The 11,408-nt window shown below is 41.3% G+C and overlaps 1 protein-coding gene across 1 annotated transcript in view; it reads right to left on the reverse strand.

The window, feature by feature from the left end:
• The window catches only part of LOC135698775 (coactosin-like protein), a 67,874-nt gene extending 57,021 nt beyond the window's left edge, over window positions 1-10,853 (reverse strand). Inside the window, exon 1 of the mRNA XM_065218913.1 lies at window positions 10,416-10,853. Coding sequence (XP_065074985.1) covers window positions 10,416-10,466 — 51 coding nt within the window. The 5' untranslated portion in view covers window positions 10,467-10,853. The remainder of the gene's footprint in view (window positions 1-10,415) is intronic.
• Between the last annotated feature and the right edge of the window lie 555 nt (window positions 10,854-11,408).

The raw sequence follows: 11,408 nt of genomic DNA on the forward strand, positions 1-11,408 counted from the left end.
TTGTCACAGATTTTTTTTTCTTTATTAAAGAGACTTTCAGCTTTGGGCTGGTTCGTCTCTAGAAAATACACATCTTAAAATATTTAAATAAATGTTCACGCCATAGTTTCTGAATTAAATTTTACATATGAAACAATTGTTTTTAATCCCATTATATTTATTTTGTCTTGAGCACAGTTTGAGACCTAGCTAAGCAAGAAAATTATTCCGGTAATACACTTAACCAAGAAACTAATTTGCGGGTGGATACCTCCAGTGGGAAATCTTAAAAACAGCCCTTTCACCTTCAAAACTATGTAGGTTACTTCTTCTTCTTCTTCTTCTTCTTCGCATTTAAGCTTATTGCATATCGCATATTAGCTTATTGCGTGCTCCCAACTTAGTGTTCTAGATGCACTTCCACAGTTATTAATTGAGAGCTTTCGATGCCTGTACCATTTTTGCATTGATATGATTGTGTGGCAAGTCCAATCATACTTCTATGCCCAGGGAAGTCGAGAAATTTTCCAACCCGAAAAATTCCTAGACCGGACCGGGAATCGAACCCAGCGGCCTCCAGCATGGTCTTGCTTTGTAGCTGGGGGCAGTGGAACATGTCTGGAAGGGCCAATTTAATGGGACTGTGGACTGTCTGAGACCATTACTGGCCGTGCAAAATCATAAAGTTTGATATGTTGCACGACGGATTTTGGTTCTTGTCGATAATTGAAAATATACCCGGGGACACCGGAACATGTCTGAGAGGGCTAGTGTGACCATGGACTCTCAATAAGGCCATTACTGGCCAAAATTTGTCAAATCATGAAGTTTGATATGTCGCACGATGGGTTTTGGTTTGTGTTGAGAATTGGCCACTTCCCCGGTGGCACCGGAACATGCCCGGGAGGGTTAGTGTGACCATGGACTCTCAATAAGGCCATTGCTGGCCAAGATGTGTCAAATCATGAAGTTTGATATGTCGCATGATGGATTTTGGTTCTTGTTGAGAATTGGCCACTTCCCCGGGGACACCGGAACATGCCCGGGAGGGCTAGTGTGACCATGGAATCTCAATAAGGCCATTACTGGCCAAAATTTGTCAAATCATGAAGTTTGATATGTCGCACGATGGGTTTTGGTTCTTGTTGAGAATTGGCCACTTCCCCGGGGGCACCAGAACATGTCTGGGAGGGCTAGTGTGACCATGGACTCTCAATAAGGCCATTACTGGCCAAGATTTGTCAAATCATGAAGTTTGATATGTCGCATGATGGGTTTTGGCCACTTCCCCGGTGGCACCGGAACATTTCCGGAATGCCCAATGTGATCGTGGACCGTCGGTATAGCTTCCATTGGTACAATAACATCATTTGAAAGAAAAAAAAACATGATTTTCATCGTGTGTATACATATTACAGAACAGTAAAGCCGAATGCCGACCAAAAGGAACCCCAACGGGATCCGGAATAACTCCGGAATTATGTATTGATCCAAATATTTTCAGATGATACTTCAATAGATTCCCGACAAAGTGCAATTTGTTTTGAAGAAAAATATTGAGAAATTATGTTTTTAGAGCTAATTGAATTTTTAAATCTATGCAAATTTAGACGTTGGGCGCGCAAAAGTTAATCAAGCTGAGTTCATCAGCCGTGTCTAATCCCAGCTTAACTCTTAATCATTCTTGCATTTACTCAAAGGCGCTCCAAAGTGTAGTCGCTATATTTATAGTCTGGCGGATAGAATTTCGATCTATCAAAAAGCGGGACCAATTCAATATCTTGTAGATCAAAAATTGAAAAGGTACTAGGGTAGAGCGCTACTTCGTCGTAATCGTCCATTTCCGTTCTATCAAGCAGAAAACATCGTTATTATCAATGATTTCAAGGTGCACAAATCAGCAATACGTTTGTACCGATGCGTTAGTTCACAAACTACAACACAAAGCCTATTAGAGCGTATTGTGTGAATATTTACACTGATTGTTCTCAAAACAAAAGAAGCGCTCGTAGCAAACTCGCTTTTTCTACCTTCATCCGTAGGACGAAGAAAATCCAATGGCGTTTCAATGCGTTTGGACGGAATTGAAACTCGTAGGACAAATTTGGAATCAAGAAGCAATGTTAGATTTTTAACAATATCTCAACAATGTATGGCTCTTTATCAAATTCAACGGTACTTATAGAAAGGGGAATAAATTTAGAAGTCATCTTAGGTAGAAACATTTCATTTATTGTTATAACCCATTCAATAAAGAGAAGTAAAGCGTGGGTTGTGCTTAGTAGGACGGAAATTAGATCAAAAACCCTATCAGCTTTTACAAACAAAACGTTGATTATTCATTCCTCGCCAATCGAACGCAAATTACCGCCATCATCGGATAGGGGAAACTCTCCCCAACCCAAAGATGTTGTTAGTTTGCGCAGAGGCGTCGCGTGCCTCATTTGTTTACCTGTGCACCAAACTTTGTTCGCTATAGTTTACCACCACATATTAGTTTTTGTTTTTTTGTTTTCAATGCTCCATGAATTCGAGGAACATATTCTCATTTACTATAGTAATCACTACCTACAGTAACATTTGAAGGGCCTATCATATTGTGTAAACAAAACTTGTATGGCCCTTTTCACGCTAACCGAATTAGGAGGAATTGCAAAACTTAACTAATTCTCGTTTTTATCACAAGGCTAACTCTTTCGACTGAAGTGTAAATATCCGTCAAACACTTCCGAATACATTTTTCGATACAAAAAAGTGTCAAAATCTAGAGAAAATTCATGAAGTCCCCTGGGTAGCAAACTTGAACTAATCAACTGTTTATTCATCAGGACAACACTATCAGAATGAACCAAGGGAAGCTCATAAGTTTTGACAGGCGCACCGGCGCAACCATCGGTGATTGAGAGATTTACAACTGACAAGAGACTGAGAGCGAGCCTTTGCGCTCTCCTTCTTCATTACTCTTTTTGCCTGCAATCAGATATCCAAGTGCACAGTGAGAAATGCACGCTTTAGGCACCCACACATCACAAATGTTCTTCTAATTTAAACTCACACATTCAAACCGGTCAGCAAAGTATGATACACGTCCAAAGCGTACCAGACTGCAGTTTCCGTGTTGCTCCCGTTTGACGTGTGACTGCTGAATGCTTCTATTACAACTAGTGGTGCAAACCGCCATGCATTGTGGAAAATTTGTGGTATATTTGAAGAGGTGATAGAAGGTCAGCTTGGCTTACATCAGGCATTTGACCATTCACAAACTTGCCACCCGCCACCCAAAAAAGATCGCTTTTAGGTGCACTATTTAACGAGTATTGTCATGATAGTGTTATCGACATTCTTAGAAATCAATGCATAAGGGATTAGGCAGACCATCTGAACTGAATTTAATCCTTTTTGAATCAAACCAAGGTCGAAGATTTATAGGAGCCACACTATAAAATAGTGTATTCATGGTCACTTGTGGTCTGGAGTAAAGAAGTACAGCTATGTGACCATAAAATCTATACAAATCTAAACGCTTTTTTAAATTATTTACTCCTGTGTCGTGCACAGGTTGCACATGTGGACGCGACGCCACTGAGTTTGCGTATGCGAGCCTTGAGTCACGAGAAAAGGATTTCCGAAGGTCGCAAAAACTGATGTGCTCTTTTCTGTTGTTAGTCGTGATTTGCTCGATTGGTTCGGCGATTTGACAGTTCAGTTGGTTCCCGAGATTCTATCCGCCAGACTATGAATATAGCGACTATACTCCAATGCGCTTACACGCTATTTCAAAACTACTCAAATTTGGGTAGAATCCACCCAGATCCGTCAAAACTGAACCTACCCAAAAATGGGTAAACTGTGTTGGCAAATGAACAATATTGACATGAATCCGATCGACGTTGTTCATTTGTCACCTTGTCACTCCCAACACAGTTTACCCATTTTTGGGTAGGTTCAGTTTTGACGGATCTGGATGGATTCTACCCAAATTTTGGGTAGTTTTGAAATAGTGTGTAAGGGATTGGTTTTTGTTGGACAGAGCTTGATCGAGCAGACGCATCAATCTACTCGAAGGTTAAATTTTGTCATACGTAATTAGGTGTAACATCTATTAAGAGACGCACATGCCCATTAGCAGCTTAAATTTTGCAACAACTAAAAGCTCTAGCGTTAGAGTAACTTTTGCTCAACTGGCAAAAATGTAACATCAATCATTGAACAACCACAAGTTCGCAACTCTATATAAAATTTTAAATGAAAAACCATCCTCAAACTCTACACCGAGTTAATCAGTTGTTTGAAACTAGCGAAGTCAGTCATTCTTATTAGTTTCTGTTGTAAAGCAATATTTCCCTGAATTTGAATTAAATTCCCTGAGATTCCCTGATTTTGCAGGTCCAAAAATGAATTCCCTGATTTTCCGGGTAGTTGACACTCTGAGATATAACATAACGTTCCAATGTCAACATATAACATAACTATAACGTTGACTGGCAAAAAAATGGTACTGATTCAAATTTTTATTAAAAATATTCAAAAGATTGAAGTAAACTGCAAATTCTCCATCGGACCATCGCATCAGCCCTGGACTCCCCTACCGAATGAAAGAGTAATTTTGCGTCCATGTATGTGAACCATCCCGTTCCGTCCCAGACATATGTAAAACAGGAGCGAAACGGATTTATTTTGAACTAAATACACGGCCAGCTCCACCGAAAGCAAGAACACCAAAAACACTACCACCATCATGCAGCAGTGTGTACAATGACGATGACAACGCCGCCGGTGACTACTGCGACCAAGAAGGGCTACCAAGTGGGGGGATGGTACGAGACAGATCGATATAGGTTGCCTGGTGGCTGGGCCTGGTAGTAGGCCATGCTTTCCAGTAGTAGCAGAGCAATGTGCCTCGCCTGCTTGCTATAGTGCATCATCATCATCATCATCGCCATCATTGCCATCCAAACCGGGAAGATGAGGATGCGAGCGAGCGAGCCGGCAACATTGCGCTGGCTGTGTCGGAAGGTCATGCACCCCGCTCCGCGCGCATGTTGCTCTTCAAGAATCGAAAGCTGTTGCTCCACCACCATACATATAGCAGCAGCTACTTATACAGCCGCGCACCGCTATACGAAAGGGAAGAGAACGCGCCCGCGAGGAAGAAAATAATAAAAAATTGAGTTCTTTACTCCACTCACTCCCCCGCTCCCTTCTTTGCCCGGCGTTGTACGACTAAAACCCGGTTTTCTCGCTTTCGGTCTGCCTGCATCCGTGATCCGGCCACGTTCGCGACCATGTGTGTGTGTGTGCTTTTTCTTCTTTTGCGGGTTTCTCAAGTTTCGAACCAAACCCATCCACGTCGTCGTCCGTCAGTGTTGTTAACTTTTCATCCGTAGATAGGTAAATTTGTTTCCACTGCATTCATAATTGCTGAATCCCAGAGTCGATGTTATAATAAGAGTCCCGCAAAGAGAAAATGTTGCGCACAAGCAGCACTGTTTGTAATTGATTTTTCATCAGAGTAAACGGCATCCACATTTTTTGCGCTAGCATCGGATGACTTTCAGAAGTGGAAAACTCAATGTCGGTAACGAAGGTTCTGGGAGATAAAAAACAACTATGGGACCTGGAAACAATGTCAAACAGGTGCTTGTTATAATTTATCAATTCCAAAATGCACTAAATGAAGCGAAATAATGTTTTTCATAAAAAAAATATTAAAATATTTTCCGCAATGAATACAATACTTGCCGGCCCCGGCTCTGGGAACAACAATGTTTGTTTACTTTGGTTTCGTTTGGTACACCGCTTGACAGTTCGATTGGTACTTCTGGCTTCACTATTTGCGTTACTCTTATTAAATATAACATCGACTCTGGCTAATTCTAATGACCAATTTCCGAAAATCCTTTAAAATCTGTAAAATCTGAGAATTTTCCGCTCGGTCCGTGGATCTGTAGTAAATCTAAAAATCCGTAGACTTGACGACACTGGTCGTCGTCGATTGGTTATATATGTGTGTACCTCTCAACGGACGTCCAGGCAGAGCCCAGAGGCCAGAAGCAGAAGCAGAGACGGCAGAAATTGGATAATGGCACGAAGAGTACAGTGCTCTGCCGGAGGTTCTATATCCTCCTTCTCCTACTCCTGCTGCTGGTGTATAGCATATTGCGATTAAGACTCTATTTTGATTTGAACTTTCGGGAAAAGTTCAGGCTTCTTTTCTTTTCTTTTTTCGGGCGGTGGTGTGGATTGCTGGGATAAAAAGGGTCGAAGTCGGTGGAAGGTTGTTGGGGCTTGTCACATTTGCTAAAAATCTAATTTTATAGTTGGAGAACAGGATAGCTAGTATACTTTTAAATATTTTTAGATCCGGTTTAAGGACTCAATACTAGTAAGCAGTAAATGCTTCGCAACGAGCAGAACACATGAGATCTCGTGTGGTGGTTTGCTATAAGAGTAGTTCTTTGATTTATATGAAACTTTGTATAATTGTTTGTCTTAAATTTGTGATGACCTAGAAGCAAACACATGTGGTTAAGTCCTGGAATATTAAATTCTTACGCGAGTCCTGGGGGTGCGACCAAGGGGTTGGTCAATCCGCGCAGTGTGCCAAAAACAAGCTTGGACACACCTGGGCACTGTTTGGCATCCACGGTTAAAACATTTCTGATCTCTGGCAACACTGAACTTTTTCTGCGCAGTGTGCATGTGTCAAAATTTGTTATTGATGTTGATGAGTACAATCCATTTTTTTCAAACCACAACCTGAATTATCCTAAATGCCTAATGCCTGTCCGAAGAAGTAGGTATATTATTTCGCGCCGGACTGCGTACAATCAGGTTTTGAACACTTCTAACATTGTCATCTATTGATGAAATTGAAATCCAAATACACCAATCGATAGGAAATAACTCTACGAATCTGCTGAAATAAATACTTTTCCAATTTGCCATAAAAAACGTACAAGTAAAACGTGATAATGTTATCACTGTATTCATGAAAAAAAGTTTTCCCTAACCCAGTCATGACAATCGAAGTTCGTATCATTCTGCTTAAACTTGTACATTTATAAGCGCCGTGTGAAATAATAAGATTTTGGTCCCTTGAAATTTTTTAAAATTCTTGGACTAGATTTTTTGTTTCAAAGGAATTTTGAGAATATTATAAATTTTAGAATGAATGTCAAGGATAGGTATTTCAGAGAAAACTAACGGGAGTTTTAAAAAGACCTCTTGGAGATTTCAGACTTTCACTGCAAGTCACTTGCATGAATTCAGATTTAGAGTAGAATTTCTGAATAGGTAACATTCCAAAGGAATTCTGAGAAAATTTTAAGAGAATTCCAAGTACATCACGAAACAAATTTCTAAAGAATTTAAGGAAAATTTCTAAGCAAAATTTTTGAAGAATTTAGAGAAGAACTCCATGATAGTTCTGGGATGAATTGCTTGAGGATTCTTAAGAGAATTTAAGTATTTTTTTAAAAATAATTATGGAAGGAAGCTTCGAAGAAAATCAAAGGATGAATTTAATGCTTTTATTTTATTGATCTGCAGAGAATTTCTAGACTGTTATAAATGCATTTTTAGGGACTCCCAGAGATAATCTCAAACTTGTTTTTTTTTTATGAAGGGAAATTATTCCAAAGGAAATGCTTGAAAACGCTAAATAAAAGCACACACAAAAACGGGGTGCACAATTTCTGCGAACTTTCAAAATTGATCACGAATATCTCGCGATCAGAACATTTTAGCTTCGAATCCCTCCCAAATCTCGGTACATCTTTTATCTACCGATTGAGTAAAACAATGTCACTAAATATTGCTTCATTCAAAGATTTCGTGCGTTTTGTGGACGCTCGTCCATCATTTTGCATAAGAAAACGGGGTTTTTCTGTGGTGGGAAAAGTGATTTCCCTATCACAAATTACAGATTTCAGTACCACCATGCACTGACATTATCAGACGGTACCTCTTTTTATGCTATTAGATTACCATTGCATTGAGAATTATGCTATGGAACGGCTTGCTATGGAACGGCTTGCTATGGAACGGCTTGCTATGCCCCGCGTCGATTATAATTTCCCGAAATTTTTAGATCGGCGTCAGGACAGGAAACTATTAGTCATTTGGCGTGGAACTGCTCATTTGCGACTTCAGGACCATTAAAATGATATTCGACGAATATCTAATTCGTTGGATTATTTATTCATGCGTCCAAATCTCGATGAACATTTCAAATGGTCATATCTGCTTTGATTCTCTTCATCGAATTTCTCTTTTCATAGCCACTGCTATGCAAACAGATTTCGCGCTCATGCTACTACATAGGTTGATAAAGGAGGTTCTTATCTAGCGTCCAAAACGTCAAATACAACAGGGAAAGGTTTTGCAGCTGAGTTTTTGACAAAAGAGAAAGTCGATGAAGAGAATCGATCAATGCAGATAGGACCTTTGGAAATGTTTATCTTGAAATGCGTTCGTAATAACACCGAGATAGTGATGTGGAAACCACCATAGTATTGGCGAACCGTTCAGCGTGGTTAATCGATGGATAATCGTTATCGGCAATAACGAAAATCCCTCTCGTTATCACTCACTCGACGCAGGAAAATGCCCTCACAAAGTATTGAGTGACTCACTGACGTAAAGTTGGTCATCGTCGAAGCATTTCCGATTAATTGATTTGTTGCCATTCTCAAGATTCGGATAAGCATACGTTGAAATGGATATCACCATGAAGGATCGATTTTGAAACAGACCCACTAGAAGACCAGGAGAACCGTTGAATCTTAAGCTCCCAAAACGCTGAACTGGAGAACAAGGCAACAAGATTGAAACCTATCAGATAGGCGAAATTTCAGTCGATGCTTGCTTCTCTTACAATGAGTAGATCGCCCGAGTTGAGTGCCCGATAAAATGCGAACTGGTAAAACAAATTGTATGATAAAAGGCTTCCATCAATCATGCCCATGCGCGCTAGTAAAGGTAGTAGAATTCGATTAGAACTGGTTGCGTGATTCGTCATCGTCACCGTCACCGGGTTTGTATGGTAATATCAACAACTCGATTGCAAGTCCTGTGTTATGATACGCGGGGCTCGATGGCCTAGATGCGACCGTGTTTGCTTACTGAGCTGCAGATCGTGTGATAAATCCCAGGCTCCTTCACATTATAGAGTCAATTTTGCGGGTATGACAGGTTGGGGTGGGTTATTAGTTTTGGCCAGCTAGAAAGGAAAAATACCCCACTATGCACCGTTTCTATTAAATTTCAAAATTTCTCTTTATCATAACTTTTGATAAGACTTGAACCGGGGTATCGAATATGCTCTGTAGGGAACATGACGATTTTACTAAGGAATTTACTCAGGAACAATATAGACAATTCTTTCGTCGTTGACTAAGGCTGTGTCCCTTTTGCCGAGTTAAATTCAACCAGATGGAAAGTTATCGATTGGCCCTGCTATCCGAGCGTGGTTATTTCTGACAGACATAAACTTAGATTTTGACAACCGTGGCTGAGTTCTGCGGTCGATCGATCACACTGGGATTTTCAGACATGGACACAGTCCTAATTGAACCCAACATTTCTTTGCATAGGCTAAGTGTGCCAGTTAATGGCACTAGTGGTCCTCTAATTGGTCCGATCGTAAACTTCAATTTTGTTAAATTCTTTACCAAATTTATATCGAAACAACGTCAGAACATCTACGCAAATAACATCACCACGATTTATTTCAATTTCAAGCTAGGTCCTGGGGCCGAAAACTGGATCACTGGAGTGCCACATGATGACTGGCTCCACTTACCCTACTTCAATCTCCTCCGCCCACGTTATGACATCAGTGTGGCTGTTTTGAGGTTATATTCAACCACATCGATCAATATTCCACCCCAGCATGCCCTACGGCGAGAACCCTTACTTAGGGGTGTTCTGTTACCAATTCCAAACGCACTTATTCCACTGGTCATTTGATACAGCCAACCATGTTCTGGTTCATGTTCTGCACATGCAGAGGATTAATAATGGGCAGGCAGCAGGTTCAGGCCAAAGGTGTGGGAAGACATAAAACATCTCCCACTGCCTTCACTGGGCCACGTGATGCACCCAAAATTGCCATCAGGAAAGTGGCCTCTCAAAATAAATTCGAAATAAATATCCGAGTGGGCAGACGACGTCGCCGCCGTGCTGGATTGCACCACTTGGTCGCCATATACGGGAAACGATAAGCCACACTTTTTCTCCCAATCTCCTTTGGGGTGTCCGTCGTGGGCCCCCCACACAAACGCCCCATAAATTATGGACAGACCTACACACACCGGTTCGAGTTCGAATCCGAAATTGTGCTCAGTGCTGCTTCTGCTGCTGCTGGGGTGGATGCTGAGGCTGGACTGAAAAGAGCTCTCTTTGACTTTGATGATGCTTATTATTATGGTTACCTTTCTTGGCTTGGTTTCGATGATTTGCTCGACTTCGACCGCTTCAGACATTTTGTTGATTCTTTTGGATTGCTTGCTTCCTGCCTGCACACACCGCACTACCGATTCTGCTTCAGTAGGTATTCCTGATTTCTTTCGATTTTCGGAGAACCTTGGGGGTTTTTCCGTTCTTTCGGTGTGCTGTAATAATCCACACGTAGGTAGCCGCACTTGCGCCTGATCCGCTCCGCGAATAAAACAACAACAGGTCAATCACACTAAATAGCTAAATAGCTTCCGGTCGGTCGGTCCGGATATCCTATAACAACGCACCAGCAAGTCCTTTCTTCACACTTCTCTCAACTCTCAACTGAAACACCAATCTACCAAGACCGTAGTTAGATTGCGCTCCCGGAGCTCCACTTAAGTACACTTAACTCGTGCGAAACAAAGAAATAACTGAAGAAGCTGAACTGTTTCCAATTGCTACGAACCGGTCCCGTGTCCGTGGCCGCCGTCGTCGTCTATCCGAAGTTGGTTCGTTCGTTTGAATCATAAAAATCATCGCTCTCTTTCGCTCTCGCTTTTCCAGTTCTACTTTGTGCATACAATCATATAGGCTCCTTCTTGGTGGCACCGGCGGCGCAGCGGTGATGATGATGGGCCATAAAATTGAGTGTCTCCACTTCGCGAGAACCACCACCAACCTAACCTCTATCGATGACGACGATAGAGGCGCATAATCTGCTGATGCTGTTGCCTTTGATCGAACGAGTGCATCTCTGGCGAGGGCGCACACTCTCCATCAGGCAGGGTTGCCAGATATTTTGTATTACAAATATCAGGAATCTTAAAAATACCAAATCAGAATTAATCAGGATGGTGTTCTGGGCCTATCTCGATTTCCTTTTCAAAGAGACGTAATTGCTTATGCAAACAAAGATTCAAACGTCATTTTGTCGAAATTCTTAGCACTCCCTCGCAAACTAACACCACCGTTAGAAAAGGGTAAAG

Source organism: Ochlerotatus camptorhynchus, unplaced genomic scaffold (assembly GCF_037179485.1).
Source record: "Ochlerotatus camptorhynchus isolate MF236.1 unplaced genomic scaffold, CSIRO-AGI_Acam_v1.1 ptg000094l, whole genome shotgun sequence".
Taxonomy (NCBI): Eukaryota; Metazoa; Arthropoda; class Insecta; order Diptera; family Culicidae; genus Ochlerotatus; species Ochlerotatus camptorhynchus.